The 25,897-nt window shown below is 38.4% G+C and overlaps 1 protein-coding gene and 5 pseudogenes across 3 annotated transcripts; 2 read left to right on the top strand and 4 right to left on the bottom strand.

The window, feature by feature from the left end:
- Positions 1-981: 981 nt before the first annotated feature.
- LOC114142960 (UDP-glucuronosyltransferase 2C1 pseudogene) lies at positions 982-10,915 on the bottom strand (annotated as a pseudogene).
- On the bottom strand, positions 6,157-10,904 carry LOC114142961 (UDP-glucuronosyltransferase 2C1 pseudogene; annotated as a pseudogene).
- Positions 10,628-21,989, top strand: chrna5 (cholinergic receptor, nicotinic, alpha 5). 3 transcript variants are annotated; one of them, XM_028014618.1, is made up of 9 exons: positions 10,628-10,713; positions 15,123-15,396; positions 15,637-15,774; positions 18,323-18,474; positions 18,558-18,602; positions 19,198-19,307; positions 19,435-19,612; positions 19,692-20,387; positions 20,525-21,989. In XM_028014618.1, the coding sequence occupies exons 3-9, from the start codon at positions 15,681-15,683 to the stop codon at positions 20,681-20,683; spliced, it is 1,434 nt and encodes a 477-aa protein (XP_027870419.1). In that variant the 5' UTR covers positions 10,628-10,713; positions 15,123-15,396; positions 15,637-15,680; the 3' UTR covers positions 20,684-21,989. The 3 variants fall into 3 exon arrangements, with proteins under 3 accessions (XP_027870419.1, XP_027870420.1, XP_027870421.1); XM_028014619.1 differs by lacking the exon at positions 10,628-10,713 and adding an exon at positions 10,742-10,849; XM_028014620.1 differs by lacking the exons at positions 10,628-10,713; positions 15,123-15,396; positions 15,637-15,774; positions 18,323-18,474; positions 18,558-18,602 and adding an exon at positions 18,647-18,997.
- LOC114142699 (UDP-glucuronosyltransferase 2C1 pseudogene) lies at positions 11,757-12,568 on the bottom strand (annotated as a pseudogene).
- On the bottom strand, positions 13,294-15,115 carry LOC114142697 (UDP-glucuronosyltransferase 1-2-like; annotated as a pseudogene).
- Positions 21,990-22,074: 85 nt separating the features above from the next.
- On the top strand, positions 22,075-25,877 carry LOC114142959 (UDP-glucuronosyltransferase 2C1 pseudogene; annotated as a pseudogene).
- The last annotated feature ends 20 nt before the right edge of the window (positions 25,878-25,897 follow it).

Raw genomic sequence — 25,897 nt, 5'->3', positions numbered from 1 at the left:
GAATAAATGTTGGAGTTTTTTCCCTGTCAAAAGCTTCCTGTTTTTAACACTACTCAATAACAATAATCTGAAGAAAAACATGTTCAAGCACAAACAGAATAGAGAAAGCACATTATGTTACATTCACCAGGCTCCTTTAGCACATCTAAAAAGTTTCCTGTTGTTTTTTCTTTTTTTAATTTAAGCTGAAAATGCATTCAAGATTTTATCTGTGTATCTCAGATACATTACACAGCAAGATATACTTGAGGTGTCGATTTCTGTTTTACTGATCATGACTTACACTTCATAAAAATCCCATGTTAAGTTTCTTAGAATATTTGAACATAAGAACTGGATTATTTTTTTTACATAAATGTTATGATATTGGCTACACAGTCATGAGGAGGACTGCTGACAACAAGGTTAGAGCAGACTGTTGCTTACACCTGCATAACTGGGGTAGGCAACAATAGGCTATTGCTAAAGAAGGTGGCTGTTCTCAAACTGCTGTATCCAAGTATGTAGCTATAAAAATGACTTTCTGTGGCAATACATCAATGAATCTTGTCTTTTTTTTTTACTGTTAACTTAATGAGCATATTACTTGTCCAAACCACAAAAATTAAGTTCATCCTGGATTTCAGTCTACAGTTACAAGCACAAAGAGTATATCTTCATAGAATGCAGAGGTGAAGAGCTCATGCTCTTTACTCCAGTGAATGCTACTAAATTTTGATAACATGTGCAAGGAAGATAATAAGCTTACTCATTGACAGAGCAAATGTAGGTGCAGATTATTCAATGTGTCTATTTTCATCATTTCAAAACAACACATTTAACAGCTTCTCCAGTCACTTGGTATTTATATACAGAATTAACATGGTATTGGCAATTACCACTACAATGTTATAAAATGAGTGCAACATTATCACTAACACTAAAGGTCCTCAGACATTCTTCCATTTCAAAAAATGAATGCAAGATAAGGACACAACCTTTTTGAAGAGTAATTTATTTCTGCAACTCTATTTACTAAGTGAAACAAATTAGAAAGATTACACAGACTGAAGTTGCAATGTCTTCATTTTTCATCATTGTGATTATTTTCAATGACAGCTACTGAAAACATAACACTTATAGTAGAAAGTATGACTACAACCTGCCTAACAATTATTATTCTAACTGGTTCTTTCAATCTGACAAAAGTGCCTTATCAGAATATCCTAAAAACTAAGTTAGCAAAGTTACTGATTTAAGTAATTTAATCCAAGAGTTTGTAAATGGGACATTGTGAAGTTTGGTATGTCATTCCCAGATACAACTTCTGATTTCTAAGAATTACATCTTTTAATTCTGTCTTCCTGCAATATATATTAATATTCTGCTAACAGAAGAGTGGGACAGATTAAATATCATTATAAAAATTTATTAATTTACTATCTCAATTAAAAGACAAACATCTATTTATTTGTTTAAAATCTTCTAAAACAGTACCCTACTTTGAATAACAACGTGCAAAATATTCCTCTAAATTTAGAAAACAATTGCTTTGATCAATAAACATGCTTTTATTTACAGGCAATATCTTTACACATAAAGGATAGAAATGTTACTCAAGTTTTACTTTACGTCTGCACACAGATTTCCATAAACACCTGATAAACATGACTGTAGCTAAAAGCGTGAGCATCACTGCTCCTGTCAGGAACAGGACTACATCTACAGAGTGGTAAACATACCAAGGCATTCGGTTAGACTGAGCTTTCAGATGACCAGCACCTTTGTGCCTAATGACGTATTCTATCCAGAAGAGGGCAGTATCGATTGGCTTCATTGGCTGATCTCTGTGCAGCCTGGAGAGTCTCTGCATGTTCTGCCTGTAGGACGGTTCATTCAGAACTTCTTGCATAGCTTTCAGGAAGTTGTCGTCTTTGTCCACAATACTCAATGTAAGAATTTTAGCTCCTCCTTTCTCTTGCAAGCGCAGCAGATTGTCATACTGGTCAAAAACCAGAGGAAAACCCACTACTGGGACTCCGTGACACAAGGCCTCCTGGACTCCATTTGTTCCTCCATGAGCCACAAATAGCTTTACCTTAGGATGTCCTAAAAGGTCTTTTTGTGGCATCCAGTCAACTTGCAAAGTGTTGTTACCCAGAGTGGATGGTTTGGGTCCTCTATAGCTCCAGATGACTTTTTGTGGCAATTTCGCAAAAGCTGCTGCAATGCCATCTGCAAGGTCCTCTGGAAGTTCATTAACAAAAGTTGAGATGGACATGATAATGACTCCATGCTCTCCAGAACTCTGCACAAACTCCTCCATGTCATCAGGAAGTGGTTCTGCAGGTTTACAATGGAACCCTCCCATGTACACAACATTAGGCATTGTGGGACGTGGGTAATCAAAGACAAAATCGGTTCTCATGAGCCAAATGTCTGCATCATTCTGTATCTGATTAAAGTCACAATCAGGTCCAAGGTACTTTTCACAAAGTGGCTGATATACAAACTTAGATGCAAACGTGCTTTGAATGGCAGTCATTAGATATAAAATTATGTTTTTAACTCTCTGAAAAAAAGTCATTTTATCAGTGAGGCCAGATCCTGTCATAGGGATGTAAGATAATGGTGAGGGAGCGATGGCAAAATGAGCTTCTTCAGGCATTAACCAGCGAACATTATAAACTAAAGGGAGATTCATGTATTTGGCCAAAATTGCCCCGTTACCCCAGCATGGATCAGTAAGAACCAGGTCAAACTTGGTCTCATTTAATTTCCTCATCAACTCCACATTATCCAGCAGAGCTGGGACAAATGAGCTCACAGAATTGTGAACATCAACAATTTTATCAAGCAGGCCTATTGTCATTCGGAGAAAACTGGCGAGAGGTAAAGTCCCCCGTTCAAGTTTTAGAAACTCAGAAAATACTTTTTTCAAAAAATCTCCATCTACCAAGCTCTTTTCCACTGGAACTATGAAAGTCTTGTAATATAAGGGATTATCCTTGATGTACCAGGTTTTGCTAGCTCGTGCAATAGTTACATTGTGTCCCCTGGAGTGTAGAGCTTTAAGAAGAATTTCCATGTTTATCCAGTGGCTTCCTTCAGTAGGAAAGACCAAGATGTTGCCACCATGACAGCAGGTGGGAATCAGAACGAGCAGGAGCAACACAGTGCAGCAACAGACTGTCTTCATCTGAAATAAAAAAAAGTCATTCCATATATAGTTTTAATAATATAAAACAGAAATTAACACAACAGGTCAGCATTCCCTAATTCTAATAATCTCTTGACTGGAATAAAATAATACTGCAAAAGGTACACATTAATATGTATAAACTGTAAAATTCTAAAAGTTTATTTTTTGTGTCAACATAAAACATGCAAACTATTTGCTGACTGAAAGGTGTTAGAGGAAATGTGAGTCTTTGCTCATGCTATAGCATGTATAAGTATTTGCCTCCTTGAATTTTTATGCTGCTTTGGAACAATGTTGTCCCACTTTGCTAACTTTTTTAATTTAACTAGCTACATTACTTTAGTGAACTGGCCTGTTTGCAACAAACTGTTGCAAGTGAATACAAGTCTGGACTTTAAATAAGCAGCACCAAAATCTTCCTCTTTTTGAGCCAGACAAGAGTGAACTTGCTGGTGTGGTGTTATTCATGTCCTGCTGGATGAGTGTACTGAAGCTTAAGGATCTTGTTAGAAAGCAGAAGTCATGATTTCAATAACTGCAGCAAGTTGTTCAGAGTCTAAAGTAAAAAAAACAAACAAAAGGAACAAAACAAAACAAAAAAACAGCGCCAGACCATCAAACTATTGCTACCACGTTTGACACTTTGTGTGATTTTGTTTTCTGAATTGTTATGTTAGCTCTACACCAGATGATCAACATTCCAAAAGTTTACTCTTCCTTAACATTCAGTTGGGGAGAAAAATACAAACAAGAGGTTAATGAAAAGGAAAATCTCAAGAAAGACTAAATGCCAAATTAAAAGGAAGGCAGAGGAAAGTTGTTTTTTTTTTTTTTTTGCCTTTTTGCATGTCATCCAATTTTCATGAAACCCATAGGATACAACCTCCATTAGTTAAAAATCTGGTACATTGCTTGTAGTTATCCTGGTCTCTAAGTTTATCATTCAGCAACTCTCACTGGTACATGAACTTGAACACAGTTAAACTGGGCTTGATTCCACTCCCAGATTTAATTTTGTTGAAAGACTGCTTGAGTTGCTAGAGTTGTTTGTTTTTGACACCCTTAAGCTTGCCACTATATGTACTTTTACCAGAGTTAGACAAACATGGCTCTTCTAAACTAAATTATCTAAAGTTCGTTTTCTATATAACCTACAACTGAATGTGGCTTTGGATAACTTTTCCATCGGATATTATTGAGGGCTGCGCCTAATCTGAAGTACAGTGCAACAGTTTATTTAGAATATCTACAGCAAGCTACCAAATGTGAAAACACGTCTTGACAGAACTGCATTTAACACTGCAGGGACTAATTGTGACATGATTAGCTCCCTGATGTACAAGTGTAACTTTACATGTGCAAAAATGTTCAGTAACATTTGCCTGAGTAAAATCACTGAGGAGATTTGAATAGATAGTTAGATATCAAGATAGCTACTTACAGTTAGTCTTCTTAGTCCAGACTTACGTGAAAGCTGTTTCAGAGTGCTACAGGACAATCCCCATACGGAACACACCTTTAGTCCAGTCACGCCTTTCAAATGGTTCTATAGAGTAATAGCCTAACCTGTGTGTGAGAACAGTAAAAACAGACTGACTAACAAAAACTATGCAGTGATTTTTAGGAATGTGAAACTGACGAAAATCGTTAAGTTTTGGGGAGAAATCTTGTTTAAAATCGTTGTTCAATCCAAGAATGGTGGCAGGAAGTGTGCAAAAGCAATGAAAAGAAAGCAAGTACGGTGAAACTTTATAGGAAGTCACGTAACTGTACAGAGCCTCCTGTTGAGAAAAAATATTTTCTGCATAGCGACACCTAGTGTCTGAGAAAAGGAATGCAGCAATTAGAGACCGTGTTTGGCAGAGTTAGTGACTAACATCACGACACGCTTTGATTCAGCCAAACTGTGTAAATTAAAAAAAAAAATTCTTATCAGCATAAAAAAATCTCTCTAAATAGTTCAATGTTGGTTACATTCAGTACAGAATAGAAGTAACTGATAAGTATGCATTTGTGTGCACCAATTAGATTTTCCAGAATACCCTTGTCCTAAATTACTCCAGTTCAGTCACATAGCTCCATTCCTTTTTTTTGTTGTTGTTGTATACTAAATTGGAATGCATTAAATCATCAGAGCACACTTTGGTTGGTGTGGCAAATCTGTTTCTCATGCTCCTACTCATGGTAAAAAGAAAGTACACCCTGTGTCTGTCCTTTACCAGGTTTGAAAATGTGTAAATTACACATTTCATTGTGTATGATCTCTGTGCACTCTGGAGAATCTGCATGTTCACCTGGCAGGAGTGTTTGTTCAAGAACTACATAGCTTTTTGGACACTGTCATCATTGTCTGAAGAATTTAAGACTTTTAGGTCCTTCTCTGCCAATTGCCAAACTGATTTAAAAACAAGGGTAAGTTCACTATTCAGACTTCATGCCACAGAACCTCTTCTACTCCCAGTGTTCCTCCGTGATCCATAAAAAGCTTACAGTCTACAGTTGCAAGCACAAAGAGTTTATCTTCAAAAAATGCAGAGCTTAAGAGCTCATGCTCTTTACCCCAGTGTATGCTGCTAAATTATGATAACGTGTGCAAGGAACAAACATAATAAGCTTACTCATTGACAGGACAAATGTAGGTACAGTTCAAACATTGTGTCTCTTATGTCCAGTTCAAAATGGCATTATTAGCTGCTTTTCCAGTTGCTTGGTATTTACATACAGAACAAGGCAACCCAAACACAAAGGAGTAAAGATGAGTGCACTTGCAACTATAGTGTGATAAAGTGTGTGCAACATTATCACTTACATTAAAGGCCCTCAGACATTGTTCCACTTATATCAAAGACATGGTGTTCAGTTTCTATCTTTATTTCAAAAATGTTTATGTAAAATAAAAACACAACTGTATTGAAAAGTAATTTATTTTAGTAACTCAATTTAAAAGTGAAACAGATTAGAAAAATTACATAGAATGATGTTGTAATGCCTTTATTTTTGTTCACTGTGATTATTTTCAATGAAAATTACAAGATAACACTTAAAATAGAAAGTATGGCTACCACCTGCTTAACAATTGTTATCCAAAGGCTATAGAGCCTTATTAGAATATTTTAATTTATAAAATAGCTGAGTTTTTAGTAACTTAGCAAAGTAACTGAAATAATTTAATCAGACAGTTTGTAAATGGAACATTGTCAAGTTTGGTGTATCATTCCCACACACAACTTGATATCCAAGGATAATGTCCTTTAATCCTGTTCTGCTGCAATACATAATATTCTGCTATCAAACACAAGAGTTGGACAGATTAAAAATATTTTAAATAATTAATTAATTTACTGTCAATTAAAAGACAAACATCTATTTATTTGTTTAAAATCTTCTGAAACAGTACCCTACTTTGAATAACAAAGTACAAAATATTCCTCTAAATTTAGAAAACAATTGCTTTGATCAATAAACATGCTTTTATTTAGAGGCAATATCTTTACACATAAAGGATAGAAATGTTACTCAAGTTTTACTTTACGTCTGCACACAGATTTCCATAAACACCTGATAAACATGACTGTAGCTAAAAGCGTGAGCATCACTGCTCCTGTCAGGAACAGGACTACATCTACAGAGTGGTAAACATACCAAGGCATTCGGTTAGACTGAGCTTTCAGATGAGCAGCACCTTTGTGCCTAATGACGTATTCTATCCAGAAGAGGGCAGTATCGATTGGCTTCATTGGCTGATCTCTGTGCAGCCTGGAGAGTCTCTGCATGTTCTGCCTGTAGGACGGTTCATTCAGAACTTCTTGCATAGCTTTCAGAAAGCCATCATCTGTGTCCACTGCCCTCAATGTAAGAATTTTAGCTCCTCCTTTCTCTTGCAAGCGCAGCAGATTGTCATACTGGTCATAAACCAGAGGAAAACCCACTACTGGGACTCCGTGACACAAGGCCTCCTGGACTCCATTTGTTCCTCCTTGAGACACAAATAGCTTTACCTTTGGATGTCCTAAAAGGTCTTTTTGTGGCATCCATTCAGTCAGTAAAGTGTTGTTACCCAGAGTGGATGGTTTGGGTCCTCTATAGCTCCAGATGACTTTTTGTGGCAACTTCGCAAAAGCTGCTGCAATGCCATCTGCAAGGTCCTCTGGAAGTTCATTAACAAATGTTGAGATGGACATGATAATGACTCCATGCTCTCCAGAACTCTGCACAAACTCCTCCATGTCATCAGGAAGTGGTTCTGCAGGTTTACAATGGAACCCTCCCATGTACACAACATTAGGCATTGTGGGACGTGGGTAATCAAAGACAAAATCGGTTCTCATGAGCCAAATGTCTGCATCATTCTGTATCTGATTAAAGTCACAATCAGGTCCAAGGTACTTTTCACAAAGTGGCTGGTATACAAACTTAGATGCAAACGTGCTTTGAATGGCAGTCATTAGATATAAAATTATGTTTTTAACTCTCTGAAAAAAAGTCATTTTATCAGTGAGGCCAGATCCTGTCATAGGGATGTAAGATAATGGTGAGGGAGCGATGGCAAAATGAGCTTCTTCAGGCATTAACCAGCGAACATTATAAACTAAAGGGAGATTCATGTATTTGGCCAAAATTGCCCCGTTACCCCAGCATGGATCAGTAAGAACCAGGTCAAACTTGGTCTCATTTAATTTCCTCATCAACTCCACATTATCCAGCAGAGCTGGGACAAATGAGCTCACAGAATTGTAAATATTAAGTTTTTTGTCAAGCAGGCCTATTGCCATTTGGAAAAAACTGGTAAGAGTTAAAGTCCCCTGTTCAAGTTTTATGAACACAGAAAACATTTTTTTCAAAAAATCTCCATCTACCAAGCTCTGTTCTACTGGCACTATGAAGGTCTTGTAATATAAGGGATTATCCTTGATGTACCAGGTTTTGCTAGCTCGTGCAATAGTTACATTGTGTCCCCTGGAGTGTAGAGCTTTAAGAAGAATTTCCATGTTTATCCAGTGGCTTCCTTCAGTAGGAAAGACCAAGATGTTGCCACCATGACAGCAGGTGGGAATCAGAATGAGCAGGAGCAACACAGTGCAGCAACAGATTGTCTTCATCTGAAATGGAGAAAAAATGTTTTCAGTAAATATTTTCAATAATATAAAACAGAAATTAATATAATCTGTTAAATAGAATCATCTTTTGACTGGAATAAAACTAATGCAAAATGTATTGATTGAAATGTATGAGCTGCAAATGCTACTAGACTATTTTTCACTGTCATATGTTCTTTTACATAATAGTGATGGTTTGTATGCAGTCAGTTATACAGAACTCTTGAGTTTTAAACATAAGCGAATTTAGAGCTCATCACTAAACATCACTAAACTTTTCCAGTTTCACCATTCAGGTGTATTTTCTCAGCAAATGCACTTTTACACACTGTATTTTGGCTGCATTTAACATAAATATGGAGGACTAAAATATTAATAGTTAAGTAATTAAAAATAAAAGCGGAAATCTATATTGTTTTGTTTTTCCTGAAGTAAAACAACTATCTACATAATTCAAAAAGGATGAATAAATAGTTTTTGATTTCTAATGTTAACATCCATAAACTTATAATTCTCACTGGGAAGAGATTTCTTAAGTTGTACGATTTCTATTTAAAAAGTAATCCAACTGTTTTTCAAAGATTGCTGGAAATAATGGTATGTCAGATAAATCTGTTTTCTTGTTATAAATGTTCTATTGATTAAGCAAATAAACAAGTAAGCATAATTATCTAAAAAAGCAAGACCACCATTACCACTCTCAAAGATGAAGCATACACACTATTTGCTGGCTGAAAGTTAGTCAGAGGAAATGTAAGCCTTTTCTTATATGAATATTATGGTATTTGAGGGCTGCTCCTAATCTGAAGCAGTGGAAGAGATTACATGTGGAAACACGTCTTGACAGAACTGGATTTACCACCTCAGGGATCAGTTATAACATGCATTGCTTCCTGTAAAGCTTACATGTGCAAAAATGTTCAGTAACATTTTCCAGAGTACCTGTCAAGTTTCCCGTTTTGGCCGGGAAACTTATGTATTTTTCCCCTCTGATTTCTTCTTCCCGCTGTTTCCTGTTACAGTAGTTTTCTTCACACCCTCCCCACCCCCCGCTTCTCCAAGTACACCTCGCTGCAGCAAACAGAAAGGGACGGGGACGGACCACTGTCAGTCTCATACCTTATTTGGAAATGGGACCATTGCACTCCGGCTGGTTTGGTCACATGAGCTTCAGACTAACAGACAATCTTTTAAAAATACTTTCAAGGCGGGTAAAATATCAGGTAAATAGTGGTGAAACCAAAAAGAACTCTGTCTCAACTGTTTGCTGAAAGAACATGGAAGATGGCAAGAAATATTTTAGCAGAGAGCATCCATCCTTGTTTTTTGTCAGTTTGAACCTCTGAGCTCATGAAGGCGTTACTGTGTTCCTCTGGCAACTAAGAACATCTATAGAAGTCATTTATTGACAGCAATAATTATTCTTAACCAAACTAAATGATAACATTTACCTATAGCTTGCTAAGTGTTTTGCTCTATTCACAAATTGTTGATAATGTGATTCTATAAATATGATTTATTTTATCGTTTTAGAGTCTACGGAAAATTTCCACGTTGATAGACTAAATAGTTTCATCTTATTTTTTCCTATATATAAGACTCTAACAACAAAAAGTATCTTAGAATAATATACATGGCACCGTAAAAACAAAAATGTGAATTTTTGCTTGTATCTGTTTAATAACCCTGTTTGTAACAACCTGTGTTGTTATTCTTCTGTACCTAATTCATTTGTTTGTTATTGACTTTTGCTCAATTAAATTTCTTATTTATACATTGCAAATGCAATTTTTATTACAGTTGATCATGTTGTTTTTCATGTCTCTTTATTTCTATAATGATGGAGATATATATATTATTTATAATGTATAAAAGTATGGTTTATGTCATTTAATTAGCTCTACATCTTTAAGGAAATTAAAAAATATGGTGTTTTATAAGATAATTTATCTTTTACGGTGCCAGAAATGCCGAAATTAATAGTAAATAATAAAGACTTTGCGGTATTCTGATTTAGTAATGTAATTAGATTAGTTGTGTTACCACCCCCACGCCACTAGAGGCAGTAGCAGGCCCAAAAAGATGCGAGTAAGGAGCAGATTTAGAAGTACACCGAAAGCTACTGAATTTGTTAAAAACTGTGAGCTGCGCTGAAGTAAATAAAAGAGAGAAGCTCAAATACATGCTGAGAGTGAAAATCCTTCTTAAAGGTGAAAATATATCACAGATTTTAAAAAGAAAATAAAAACGGAAGGCCGCGGATAATCTAGGAAATAGCGCCCCTTTCACCTCCGGAGTGCAATGGTCCCATTTCCAAATAAGGTATGAGACTGACAGTGGTTCGTTCCCGCCCCTTTCTGTTTGCTGCAGCTCCGCTCCGACGGCAACAGCGGTCGGATAAACATTTCCTGTATTCTCAAGTCCAAAACTTGACAGGTATGACATTCAGACAGGAGATTAAATAGATAGCTAGACAGATATAGCTACTTACAGTTAGTCTTCTCAGTCCAGACCACACGTGGAAACTGTTTCAGTGTGCCACAGGACGATCTCCATAAATTAAAGACATAAGGTACAACAACCTTCAGCCCAGTCACGCCTACCAACGGTTCTAAAGAGTAATAAACTGAGAATAGGCGTAACAGAATGACCAACACAAATGACGTGATGTGAAAATTAACTGACTCGTATCATCGAGTTTAGAGATGAAAATCGGGTTTTAAAACGGATTGTTCCATACAACAATGATGACATGAAAACCGTGCAAAATCAATGACAGGAAAGCAAGTGAGAGGAAACTTCACAGGAAGTCAACGAACTGCTCATTCCTACGGCTGATAGAAAATATTTTCTCCATGGCGACACCCAGTGTCTGAGAATTTTTTTTTATAAATTAGAAACTGTGTTTGATACTCACATCTTTGCAGCACGACACGCCTTGATTCAGCTAGATTGTGTAAATTTCAAACACATATCAAGAAATATTTCAGCATAAAAATCAACCTAAATACGTCATTATTATTGGTTGCATCCAGTGCATAATAGTTATATATATTTATAACACAATATTTTATTCTGTGCTAAACAGTTAGTGTATTAAATGATAGTTTGTAACTAAAATCCAATTTATTTCAGTACAAATTGGAAAAAATTGTTCAGAAAAGAAAATAACATGTATTCATGTATATTTTTAATACCATAAGGTAAACAAATAAGTGGATTAAACATTGTAGGAGGACATTATGGACTACAATAAAAAAGTAAAAATGACATTTCCTTAGCCACCAATATAATATTGAACAATACCCATCTGCAGTACTGTTAGAGTCCAAATATGTTTCAATACAAGCATTCAGAGTCCATCAAGTTAATATTACTGCTTTCAATCTTGTCCCCAGCTTGTGAAAATGTTCAGATAGTGCTGACTTGATGAATCTGTCTAATCATTACTCAAGTTTTACTTTACATCCACACACAGATTTCCATAAACATCTGATAAACGTGACTGTAGCTAGAAGCGTGAGCAGTACTGCACCTATCAGGAAGAGGTCTACGTCTACAGAGTGGTAAACATACCAGGGCATTCTGTAGCAATACTCAATGTACTCAAAGTAAGAATTTTAGCTCCACCTTTTACTTGAAAGTGCAACAGATTGTCATACTGATAAAAAAACAAGGGTAAACCCACTACTGGGACTCTGTGATAAATGGCTTCTTAATTTCCATTTGTTCCTCCATAAGCCACAAATAGCTTTACATTAGAATGTCCTAAAAAGTCTTTTTGTGGCATCCAGTCAACCAGTAAAGTGTTGTTACCCAAAGTGGACGGTTTGGGTCCTCTATAGCTCCAGGTGATTTTTTGTGGCAACTTTGCAAAAGCTGTTGCAATCTCATTTGCTAGATCATCTGGAAGTGCAGGCACAAATGTTCCTAAAGACATGATAATGACACCATGATTGGCAGAACTCTGCACAAACTACTCCATATAGTCAGGAAATGGGTCTGCACATTTACAGTGGGATCCTCCCATGTACACAACATCAGGCATTGTGGGACGTGGGTAATCAAACACAAAGTCAGTTCTCATAAGCCAGATGTCTGCATCTATCTTTAAATGGTCAAAGTCACAATCAGATCCAAGATATTGCTCACAAAGTGGCTGGTAAACTTACTTAGTGACCAACATATCATTCATTCGGATGATATAGTATAAAATGTTTTTTACCCTTTGAATAAAGGTCATTTTATCACTGTAGCCAGATCCTGTGATAGGAATATATGATAATGGTGAATGGGATGGGGATCAGTGCCTCCAAATCCGAGGCCATGGTCTTGAGCCGGAAAAGGGTAGAGTGCCTTCTCCGGGTCAGGGGGGGTGTCCTGCCCCAAGTGGAGGAGTTTAAGTATCTCGGGATCTTGTTCACGAATGGGGGAAGAAGGGAGCGGGGGATCGACAGGCGGATTGGCGCAGCGTCTGCTGTCAAGCGGGCGCTGTACCGGTCCGTCGTGGTGAAGAGAGAGCTGAGCCAAAAAGCGAAGCTCTCGATTTACCGGTCGATCTACGTTCCCACCCTCATCTATGGTCATGAGCTTTGGGTCATGACCGAAAGAACGAGATCGCGGATACAAGCGGCCGAAATGGGTTTTCTCCGTAGGGTGGCTGGGCTCTCCCTTAGAGATAGGGTGAGAAGCTCAGTCATCCGGGAGGGACTCAGAGTAGAGCCGCTGCTCCTTCACATCGAGAGGAGCCAGTTGAGGTGGCTTGGGCATCTGGTCAGGATGCCTCCTGGACGCCTCCCTGGTGAGGTGTTCCGGGCACGTCCCACCGGGAGGAGGCCCCGGGGAAGACCCAGGACACGCTGGAGGGACTATGTCTCTCGGCTGGCCTGGGAACGCCTCGGGATTCCCCCGGAGGAGCTAGAAGAAGTGGCTGGGGAGAGGGAAGTCTGGGCCTCCCTTCTGAAGCTGCTACCCCCGCGACCCGACCTCGGATAAGCGGAAGAAGATGGATGGATGGATGGGTGAAGGAGCGATGCCAAATTGACCTTCTTCAGATATTATCCAGCGAACATTAAAAACTAGAGGAATGCTTAAATATTTGGCCAAAAGTGCTCCACTGCCCCAGCAGGGGTCAGTGAGAACCAGATCAAACTTGGTGTTGTTCAGGGTTCTAATTAATTCTGCATCATCCAACATGGCTGAGACATATTCACTCACAGCCCTATGAATCTCCAGGGTAGTGCTGAACATCCCAAGCAAAGCTGGTCAAAGGTAAAGCCCCACGCTCAAACTGTACGATGTCAAATATGATTTTGGTGATGAACTTCTGATAGAAGCTCCTCTTCTGTGAATGTGCTGGAATAGGAAGAGTTATCTTTAATGTACCAGCTGTTGCTGGGGCGCATCACAGGCTGTGTCCTCTGGAGTGCAGAACTTTTATTAAAATATCCATGTGACTGCCCTCGATAGGAAGAACCAATATGTGTCCTCCTTTGCAGCAGCAGGGGACGAGGATGAACAGGACCAAAGCCCTGCAGCAGTAGATTAGCTTCATCTGAAATACAAGAAGCTGACTGTCAGTTTAGAGAGAAAACAAAGATATGATACAAATTATTGAACATATGAGCAAAGTAAAGTTCCAACACATTATCTGTACATTTCACGTCCATGTAGTTCTTGATCATAATTCAATAAATCCAGCTAAATGTTAATAAATGACAGTAAGAAAGTGATTTGAAGTCTTGAGAGCAGAAAAGCTTTCTCTAAATTTAGGAATGCAATTATTACTTTTCGGTTTTCAGCGCTAGGAAGTAAATAATTTGCATTGTTACCGTGATAAGTAACAATGCAACTTCAACTGACAAAAAACTGAGTTTGAGTTAAGTTACAACATACGAACATCAAATTATCAGGTGTATCGAGTCCAGTCCACTAGCAGGTTCTTCATTGTTGTTACGCCATTCCTCGCACAAACGAGGTTCATGGACATTACTGCAAGTATCGTTACTCATGACTGTGTGAACTGGTTCCAAGTTTTGCTGGGAAATTAGCATCTCCATAAAACTTATTTGTCAAAGAAATCATGAAGGGTTTCCTGGTAAACAGCTGATTTTGTAATTGACAAAACACACTATTTAGCTTCCCTAAACATCTTTGATGGTGCTCTTGAAGCACTGACTCCATTTGCAATCATTTCAAAAGTGCAGTTATCCCTGATGATTTCACTTTTTTTTAATTATTATTTTTACCACACTTTTTCCTGCCACTCAACTTTCCATAATTGTGCGTGAATACATCACTGTCTAATTTCCTTGAAGACTAAATTTTTTTGTTTTTCTTTATCATCTAAATTGACAAAAATAACAGCTTGAAACACATCCGTATGTAATAAATCTGTATACAACACAGATTTAACAGCATAAGTTTGGATTGAATTCTGAAGTTTCCCACATTGTTGAAAGGTTAGTGAACACAGAAATAGGCTCAAAATTAGAAATAGTAGATGCAAGTCAGTTCTGGTACTTTCCCTTCTCTTGCTTGGTAGTTGCACGACAATGATGCCTCCCTTCACATTTATTCCACAGCAGAATGGGTTATTACAGATATCTGTAATAAGATTCCCTGAAAAACTGCACTTACACCTCCATTGTTCTTTTTGTTTTTTGTCTATTTTCTCCCATTTGTCATGTCTTACCATGTTCCCACCTGTGCAGACGTGGATCACAGGAAACATTGTAATGGTAATGGGAATCAGAGCTCGCCATTTACTGTTTTGGTCTAGGCAGCAGGTTGGCTGATTCAGAGGATGGCTATTACTGCATGTGATGAGTGACTGGATTTCTCAGAGCACAGAAGGAGAGATGCTGGTCGTGGTGGAGGGGCTGAGGACGACTGTGAGGAGAGAGAAGGAAGGAAAGGAGGGGTGAGAGGAGAACAGAATACGTTGCCTGTGCACAACTGGATGCAGCCGGGAGTGCAGCAGCGCCTGTGGGAGGCAAGAAAAAGAACCTGCCTGGAATGGAGGAGAGCGATGCAGCACAGTTGCTGTTGTCAGGACTCCCTCCACCTTTCATCTGCCGCCACGCTGGATTCTGTGTTAATGAGAAAGATTCGGAGCAGGTACGCATCCAGCCTTTGCATGCTGCAATATGGACTGCATTTATTTCTTATAAGAGGTTCATGTTTGCAAGGTGAAGGTGGAGGGCATTCTTGATTTGTGGAGGGTGCTATTCCTCTATTAAAAGTGTTATCGGTGCAGTGGTCAGTGAAAGATGCATGTAGGCATGATAACTTAAGGTTATCACCAATAAATACAGGTGATTTCTTAGTAGACTCAATTTGTTTCATTACTATTGACAGCTTGGGGATGCCTAAGAGACCAGCTGCTTGTGTTCAACTTTGACATGATGCTTAGAGCAGGAGAGGCGACCACTTTCCATGTACTGCTGCTGATGCTGCTTCCATCTCTGTGCTGGTACCACCTGTGTCACTCTCTTCGTAAGTATTGTACTGTATGCATGAAAAAGCTCTTATTTAAATTATTCAAGCAGAAAAAAGGGATAAATATTATTGCTTTCTGTGAGTACAAAGTATAATGCATCAGGTACTATACCTAATTATGAAATCCAGTTGATTTTGTTTATATATGAGATTGTTCTTATTCATTGGATGATTTAGCAGGGTCCCCAATCAAATTGCTTCTCCTTTGGCAAATCAGGCAGATTCATTCATGCAGGACTGAGTCACTTGTAAGATTTTGCTTCTCAGGTTGATGAAACAGACAGAAAGGATGTCAGTGGTTAAATCTGGGTTTCAACGTTTTCAGCCAAAATACTTAATTACATTAGGATTGCCTAAATCTACAACTCCTACATTTTTAACATAAAATTACTTTTACCTACATATACACATAATTCATATTTGACCAGGAATTAAGAAATGGAAATAGTCCTACCACATAAATCTAAAACAATACATGATTACAATTAGGTAAATATAAAGCATGTTTTGTTCAAACAACAAGGGATCTAAGAGCTGTTCTAAGCAGAGATGTAAACAACTGACAACATGAGTGGATCAAGCTGAAGGAGTAAGCACAAATAAAAACTGTCAGAGAAGTTCTGCGTTTATGGATTGTTGTATTGAGACTGAATTAACAAAGGTTTACTATCACTGAAGAGCTCCATATCCGTAATGAGCCATCCATCAAATTATGTAATTTATGTTCATTTGAAAACAGTGTTTTTGTGTTTCATAATGCTTCACTCCTGAGCAGTGACATTATTCATCAAAAATACAATGGGTAACATTAAATATTAATTTTACTCTGCAGCAGATGTCAGTTTAGCTCTGATAGATTAAACTGCACAGATGTTATTCAGAGGTACTGTTTCTTTCCCCAACAGTACCTCAGGCCACAAACGACATTTCCAAAAGGAGGAAACAGCCTGTCTCATGGGATGGCATGTTGTAGAAGAAGACAGGGTGATCCTGAATTTGTTTATCATACAGCCACTGGCTGGGAATGTTTTCTTTACTGGTGATACACACCTGTGTGGCCATCATCATGGTGAATTTTCAGCTGCAGTACTATGCAATATTGACACAACCATGAATTTTTTCATTATTTGTCTCCCCACAACCAGAAGCTGCAATGGATCTTATTTGGATTTTACCTGATAGAACAACTCACCAGTGTGCATAATTCTGAGGTGGAAGGAAAAGGATACTGAATTCAGAAAAATGCGATATTCAGCTTCTCTGACTCAGTATTTTGCAGGACCATCTTTGGCTGCAATTACAGCTGCTGTGTCTATACAAGCTTGACACATATATAGAAAGGAATATTTACCCATTCTATTTTTAATTGGGTTAATCAAAATAAGTTTACTGGATGGAGAACAACTGTTAACACCAGTTTTCAAGTTCTCACATAGATTCTTGATAAGATTTGGTCTATCATGTCATATAATATATTACATAGTCCTGTATCATAAAAATATGAACTTGTTTGAATTACATTGCATTACATAATAGCATTACAGGATTTTCTATGCAGACCAAAGAACTCAATTTTGGCCACATCTTTCTAGAGCAACTTCTTGTATGAAGTTGCTTTGTCCTCTGCATGCTTTGTGGTGTACTGCAAATGACATTCTTCTTACCATGCTTGTATAAATCCCAGATTTGGGAAGTGCAGGACTATTCTCTTGACAGATTATCTCACATGAGCTGTGGATCTATGCAACTCCTTAGAGTCAGCATGGTTCTATAAGCTGCTTCTCTTCTCATCAGCCTGTTAAAACTGCCTTGTTTTGGTTTAGTTTTGCACTTGTCAGATATTATTTAAGATTTTCAGATGATGCGTTTACTAATGTGCTTCGGCAAAGTGAAGAGGCCTTTAAATTATTTCTGATGAGACTGAGTATTCAACTTCCTGAGACAAATGACTGGACTGGATTTTATTTTTGGGCCGTTAGATTTAAAGGAGGCTAAATGAATACACAAAATCCAAAGGAGGAAATGAAGCCGAAACAAATCCAAAAACAGAGCAGAAACTAGAAGCTACATAATAAACTAACAGTAACTAAAGGAACCAAGGGGAAATATAATGCAAATATAGAGGAGACAGGTGGACCTTTCCACAATTCCTGAGAAATATTTTAATTCTACTATCCATCAATGCCAGTCCAAATAAGGTTAAACATGAACTAGCATGGTCAAATGGTCGAAGCTTGCTGGAGAGGCTGTTCTGTAATAAAAAATGCAAACATGGAGCTTCTTCCTTACGACTGCAAGAAAAGAGTCAGAGCTTGGTGGATGGTTCCTGTCTGGCTTTGCTTCTCAAAGTAAGCAGGCAATCATCATGCCAATTTTTTATTATTATTTTGAAACACAAATACTCTTAATTGTTTTCATTTACTATTTCAAACCAATGAGGCGTCAGTCAGGCATAACTGTGACATACTGTAGAAAAATCCAGGATAGTGTTGTATTTCATATTCAAGCTGTAAAGTGTATTTTTCTGTCTTTTCTCACATCTCAGAGGCTCCAAATCTCTCCTCCTATGCAAAAGCAGAAGATAAACTGTTCAAATACCTCTTTCAAAACTACCAGAAATGGGTCCGTCCAGTGGAGTATCTAAACCAGACCATCAGTGTGAAGTTTGGGTTGGCCATCTCCCAGCTGGTTGATGTGGTGAGCTTAAAGGTTTTCTAATCCTTTGCAATGGTTCTGAAGGTTTGAGTTATAGTCAGTAACCTTTTGATTTTCCCTTCCAGGATGAGAAAAACCAGTTAATGACAACTAATGTTTGGATGAAACAGGCAAGTAAAGTAGCACATACATAAATAACTGATTTTGGATTTTGTTTCCTTTTCTGGTAAACCTATTTGGTGCTCATAGCCATTTTGTGTATGAAAGTGCTTTCAGTTCTAGCAGATAAGCAGAAGCAGTCTGTCCCTCCTTGGGGATTTTTTATTCAGGTCTGGTTGCATTTCTCTGACAGTTCTCATCTATTTGAGCCAATTCGACCCTGTGCCTACACACCTGCTTCCCCATGCCCACTCCACCCCCTCTCCTGCTCCTGTCAGCTGTATATGTGGACTCTGTGGCGGGCCTTATAAATTATTAAACCCAGCTCTTTGTTTCAGTTCGGATATATTCTCCCACAGTGATAAGTTACATCATGCCACATTGGGATACTGAAGGGCAGGGGCAGGTGAGATGATCTATCATTCCCAAAATGGCTATGTGTTCAATTTAAAGCTGTTTTTAACCTGTTTACTTTAACTGTATGTGTCAGGTCAATGCCGTGGGACACTAAAACCAAAGCAAACAGTGTTGCCTCCCATTGTGAGTTGTTGCAAAGAAAATTGCACCTGTATTGTTTCCTGAAATTATTTATTCTCCATTGTATAGGAGTGGGTTGATATGAAATTGAGATGGAGCCCTGAAGACTTTCTGGGCATCACAACCATTCGTGTTCCCTCAGACAGGATCTGGCTTCCTGATGTTGTACTTTATGACAAGTATGTGACACAATGAGATGGACTGCTATATGATAATATTAGATTAGAGGTGATAATTTAAGGGTTTTAGAAAACTGTAATCACAAAGCACAGAGCTAAATAGCCTCTGGTTATTTTGTCTCTAAAGTTCAGATGGACGTTTTGAGGGAACTATCACTAAGGCTGTAGTCAAGTACGACGGAACCATTTCATGGAATCCACCAGCCAACTACAAGTCCGCCTGCACCATTGATGTCACCTTCTTCCCATTTGACCTCCAGAACTGTTCGATGAAGTTTGGATCCTGGACCTATGATGGCTCACAAGTGAGTCTAAATTTCATTGAAAGTGCACAGTGCATTAGCAGTGGTAACCTTTTACTAATTTTATGATGTATTCTTATAGGTGGACGTCCTTCTGGAAGATTTCCATGTGGACAAGCAGGATTATTTTGACAATGGGGAATGGGAGATAGTGAAAGCAACAGGCAGCCGTGGTCTCAGAACTGATGGCAGCAATTCCTATCCCACCATCACCTACTTCTTTATTATCCGCAGGCTGCCTCTTTTCTACACTCTCTTCCTCATCATCCCTTGCATTGGCCTGTCCTTTCTCACCATCCTTGTTTTCTATCTGCCCTCAAATGGTGGTGAAAAGATCTCTCTCTGCACCTCAGTGCTGGTGTCGCTCACAGTCTTCCTCTTGGTCATTGAAGAAATCATCCCTTCTTCTTCCAAGGCAATCCCTCTTATTGGGGAATACCTGGTCTTTACCATGATCTTTGTCACACTGTCAATCGTCATCACCGTCTTTGCCATCAACATCCACCATCGCTCCTCATCGACACATCATGGCATGGCACCATGGGTGAGAAGGATTTTTCTACATCGGCTACCTAAGCTGCTATGCATGCGCAGCCATGTGGACCGCTACGCTACAGCCAGAGTGCCTGAATCAGAAAGAAATATTGGATTAGGCAATATGAAAAACCCAACCCCTGAGCTCACTCCACTTCTCTACACCCAGCACAACCTCCAAGCAGCTTTGGAATCTATTCGCTACATCACCATGCATGTGGTTAAAGAAAACCAGGTCAGAGAGGTGAGTTTGACCTTTTTCAGCATTTCTCACAAAATGCTGAAAAAGAGTGGACAAGCATTAGTCAGTTCCACATTTCCTCGTCACTAAGCTATTGGTAATATTCTTAGAGGTTGATTTGTGCTTCTTTTTTCCTACAGGTGGTGCGAGACTGGAAGTTTGCAGCTCAGGTCCTGGATCGAATGTTTCTGTGGGCCTTCCTTCTGGTGTCAGTTCTTGGATCTGCTCTCCTTTTCATCCCAGTCATTCACAAATGGGCCAGCATCATCGTCCCTACTCATCCCGGCAGTACTCTCTAGGAACGTCTTCAATCACAATGGGAGATGAAAGAAAAGCACATTAACTGCTCTTCAGACCATCTGAGACATTTGAATGACAGTGCAGACTATTCACAACATTCCTTTGCATTCGATTTCTGAGATTCTATTGTGCCAGAAATAATGCTGCAACTCTGAACACAGTTATTGCTGACTGGACATGTGTACAATGTGCATTTTATAGTATTATTCTAAGCTTGTTTCTAAAGAGCAGCTAGACAGGAAAAGCAACAAAAGAAAACATAGATACATATTTATGTACCGGTAGTTTAAATCATGACAACTGCCGTAGTAATGGACAGGGAATTTAGTCATTTGAGTTTAACTTAACATATAGAACAAATGTTTTGTTAACTGGAATCTACTTACAGACTAACAATAGTCTTTCTTGTCAGTATTTAAATTCACAGCTTTCCTTGAAGAAAGCAGGACAAACTCTGCATTCTTTGAACAGGCTGTAAAAGAACGATATTAACAACATACCAATTGTATGTCAAGAAATTAGGTGAGAAAACAACTAATTTGTCACACCAAAACTGTGTCACAATAGCTTTATTATAGGCACATAGGCAAGATCAAATTCTGCAGCACATATATTTGGTCACAATGCCAAGAGAACCTGTGGGCTTTTTACTGGAGCATTCATTGCCTCTAAGTGGCCACACACCTATAAAATATAATGTTCTCTTGTATAAGGTCACAAGAGAAAATTAAAATAAATTAAAACTACAAAATCAGAAGGTCATGAAGACAGGAGAAGTGAAGACAAGAGTTAGCTCAGCTGCTCTGTAGAGGATGCTCATTTACGCCGCTTACATCCAGAATCTTGTTCTCCTGCTCATGATTTACTGTATATCTGATTATTGTAGATGAAGGTCAGATCATATGAGACTATGGAGTCTGGGTCACTGGAGCTGACTCTTAGTTTGGCCAGTTCCTACTCAACTGTGTACTGCATAACTGCATACTGAAAATAATTTGCTATATAAAATAAATATATATAGATAAACAAATGTGTTTGTGCTATACAGTGCTTGTCAGTAGTTTGCATATAGACATTTTTGGGTTTTATTAATGCATTTGAACTGTTCTTTTTTCATAGGGTGAATTTTCAAAACAAAATAGTCAAAATTAAAGACAAATAGACTCAAATATACACAAACCTAGCCTTTTATTTTAATAAATACCTTTTAGTCTTTGATCAGGATCATACAATGCCATTTTGGAATTCTGACGTATGATTGATTATTCAGAAAACAATTAAGAAAGTTTATATCAAAAAAACATGCACATGAGCTACCTTTTATTGTTTTTTCCAGCTGTTGTCACCTTGCAGACCATTCCAACCATGGTCTGCTAATTAATATATGCTAAAGATAACAATAATTGTAAAGGTAAAGAAAAGTTAAATCTAGAAAGGACCTCAGATTGTTAGAACGGCCTTGAATTCAAAGCAGGCTTGTTGCACAATGGAGAACAAAGTGACCACTTATTTTTGCTGAACAGCCTCCCTCACCAAAGTAAGCTAATCCATAATCGCTTTATACAAGTTTTTCTGGAATTTTCAGTTGCATTACTTGTGCAGAACCTAAGATGTTTCATTCAGAAAACTAAAAATCTCACTAGACCTACTTCATTCAAAGCAGGTATGTAATGGATTTTGTTTTCTATTTTCTATGTAAAACAACATGTCTTAGCTAGTTCGTGAAATTCTATTTTGTTTTCTTTCAGGCTAAAGATGGAATCCAGGGGCAAAGCCAAAGCATATCTTTTCCTAGTATTTGCAGTATTTCTTTCATGGAGAGTTGGTCACAGTGGCAGGATTTTGATCATCCCTTTGGAAGGCAGCCACTGGGTGAATATGGACATTATGATTCAAGCTCTCCACTCTTGTGGGCACTCTATTGATGTAATAAGGACCAATAAAAGCTGGTACATCAAGGACGACTCTCCATACTACAAAACCATCACGGTTCCTGTTGCCAGAGCTTTCAATCATGATTTCATCAACCCAATCCTTAGAAAGATTTTTGCAATAGAGAGAGGAGAGAGCTCTGTCATGAGCTTCATGAGTTTGCAGGTTGAAATGTTTAAAGCTATGTTCGACATGCACAGAATGATGTGCAAGATGGCTAGCACAATGTTGGAGGATAAAAGGTTTATGAATGGTTTAAAGGCAAAAAAGTATGACCTGGTAATGACTGATCCTGCATGGGGAGCAGGAATAATGTTAGCCCATGCTCTTAAACTACCTCTAGTCTACAATGTGAGATGGGTTACCAGTGGGGAGGGCCACTTAGCCCTTGCACCTTCTCCTTTATCATACATCCCAATGACGGGCTCAGGACTGACAGACAAAATGACCTTCATACAGAGAGTCAAAAATCTCCTTTTCTACACCCTCTGGGAAGTTCAGGACACCTTTCTGATCAGTCCCCAGTATCAAGCCATCTGTAATAAATTCTTTGGCCCAGATGTTAGATACAGTGACTTGTTGCGGGGAGCAGACCTGTGGCTCATGAGAGTGGACTTTGTTTTTGAGTTCCCCCGTCCTACCATGCCAAATGCCATCTACATCGGAGGCTTTCAGTGTGAACCAGCTAAACCTCTTCCTAAGAACCTGGAGGAGTTTGTTCAGAGTTCTGGACAGCATGGCGTCATCATCATGTCTCTTGGGACTTTTGTTAGTGAGCTCCCTTCAGATGTGACAAACAAAATTACTGAAGCTTTTGGTCAATTACCGCAGAAAGTAATCTGGAGCTATAAAGGTAGCAAACCCGCCAATGTGGGAAAAAACACTTTACTGGTTAACTGGATGCCACAAAAAGACCTTTTAGGACATCCAAAGGTGAAACTATTTGTGGCTCATGGAGGAACAAATGGAGTCCAGGAGGCCATTTATCATGGAGTACCAGTAGTGGGTTTACCTGTGTTTTATGACCAGTATGACAATCTTCTCCGACTGCAAGACAGAGGAGCGGCTAAGATCCTTACTTTAGCCACTGTAGACAAAGAGGACACATTTCTGAAAACTGTCAAAGAGGTACTGTCTGAACCATCCTACAGGATTAACATGCAGAGACTCTCCAGATTGCACAGGGATCAGCCAATGAAGCCAATCGATACCGCCCTCTTCTGGATAGAATTTGCAATAAGACACCAAGGTGCAGCTCATCTGAGAACCGAGTCCCACAGACTGCCTTGGTATTCCTACTACTCTGTAGATGTTTTGCTATTCTTCCTGTTTGTTGTTGCAGTGATTACATTTTCAGTAGTCACGACTTTCAGATTGCTCTGTCTTGCAAAATGCTTGAAAGGAAAAACTAAGCAAACGAAGAAAAAATGACAAGGTTCTCGTTATCATAATTTACTTTATTTCACTCTGGATCTAGGTTTTTCTCCTTTCTGTATTTTCTTCATTTAAACTGACCACGTGTTGACTGAATATTTTGTATGATACAAATCTCTAGTTTCACTTAAGTCTTTAAGGGAAGTAAGTACTTCCCGTAAGTTATTCTGCACTGTTACACGTTAGGTGCAAGATTACTCATCTGTGGTTGCGATAAAAACAAAGTATGCAACAACCAGCAATAAATGCCATTTATCTCAAGAGAGAATTACATAAATCATATTTAATATAGCATTTCAAAGTAAGTCATTTAAGAGTTCAGGTCAATAGCGACATCTACTGGTTAGTCTTGAGAAATGCAATTGCCCTGCTTTCGTTTTTTTACTTTTAAACGTTTCACGGCACTAATGGTTGTAAATTTATTTATTTTCACACTGTTGGCTCCAAAATGTACCATTTCAAAGAATTGAATAGACATTTTCTTATTCACTTTACAGAAATCAAGTGGACATAGTGAGCATTGCAGCAATAAGCATATTAACCAAAACAGTATTGCCATCAACATTCATTATTTACAGGGCAAAAAATGAAACGCGTTGGTAAAATTAAATTAATTAAGCACACAACTAGTTGAGCCCATAATGTTTCATAAAGTACACATAAATACTCTCCAATAGACAAATAAAAAACAACAAAAAACCAACCCAAAATAATAGAATTTGCAACGTAATTCAAAAGTTTTCAGTTTAATTTTCACATTTTGTCATGACAAATCAACAGACTTCTATGTATTTCACTGGGATTTTATGCAGTAGAACATGCAGTGTATATTGATGAACACAGAGATAAAAGACAGTTTTTTTTTACTAATCATATAAGTATGTTGTGTTTTTGTGTGCAGTCTACTTCACTTTGTTACAGCTAAATAAAAACCAGTGCAACCAACTTGATCCTGATGTTATGTAATGAGTTGCAACATTGCTGTCAGAGACAGAGTATGTAACCCTGACGTGGAGCTGCTACGTGTCACTCTGTGGCCATTCTACCTCCCAAGGGAGTTTACCAACATCTTTGTGTGTGTTGTTTATGTACCGCCCAGTTCTAACGCAACAAGAACAGCAATTCAAATCTCGGACTGCATCCATCACCATCTTCAGAATAAGCCGGATGCTCCTATGTTCATCCTTGGAGATTTTAACCACTGCAGTTTAAACAAGTTTCTGCCTGGCTTTTTCCAGTACGTGAAGTGCAGTTCAAGGAACTCTAACATCCTAGATAAATGTTATGGCAATATTAAAGATGCATACTCAGCTAGAGCTAGACCACCTCTTGGCAATTCAGATCATAACGTGGTTCATTTACTCCCTGCATATCGGTCTGTTTTTAAGTCAAATAAGCCTGAGCTCCTCCAGGTGAAGGTGTGGTCGCAGGAAAAAATGGAGGAGTTGAGTTGTTGCTTCCTTAATACAAACTGGGAAATATTTTTCTTGGATGTAAATCTTAACTGTATTACTGAGGCAGTCACGGCCTACATCTCCTTTTGTGTGGACTCTATTATGCCCCAGAAGACAGTAAAGAGGTATCAAAATAACAAACGATATATAGTGAAAGAAATAAGGGAGTTCATTGCCAGGAAAAAATCTGCCTTTAAGGCAGGGGACAAGGCTGGTGTTAGAGCAGCACAAAAGGATCTCAATCAGCTGCTGAGAACAGCACAGCGGCAGCATAAGGGGAGGGTGGAGCGTGAACTGTCTGATTCAAACACCAAAGGACTATGGAACTCTATCTTGTCTCATCTCATCTCATCCCATCTCATCTCATCTCATCTCATCTCATCTCATCTCATC

The sequence above is a fragment of the Xiphophorus couchianus genome, chromosome 4 (genome assembly GCF_001444195.1).
Source record: "Xiphophorus couchianus chromosome 4, X_couchianus-1.0, whole genome shotgun sequence".
Taxonomy (NCBI): Eukaryota; Metazoa; Chordata; class Actinopteri; order Cyprinodontiformes; family Poeciliidae; genus Xiphophorus; species Xiphophorus couchianus.
The sequence above is the reverse complement of the archived record's forward strand: the minus strand, read 5'-3'. Positions and strand labels throughout refer to the sequence as shown.

Bases quoted from the DNA above. Each gene is read 5' to 3' on its own strand.
- chrna5 (XM_028014618.1), top strand. From the start codon at position 15,681: ATGATGCTTAGAGCAGGAGAGGCGACCACTTTCCATGTACTGCTGCTG. The intron at 15,775-18,322 runs GTAAGTATTGTA...CTCACATCTCAG, and splicing joins CCACCTGTGTCACTCTCTTC to AGGCTCCAAATCTCTCCTCC. The intron at 19,308-19,434 runs GTATGTGACACA...TTGTCTCTAAAG, and splicing joins GATGTTGTACTTTATGACAA to TTCAGATGGACGTTTTGAGG.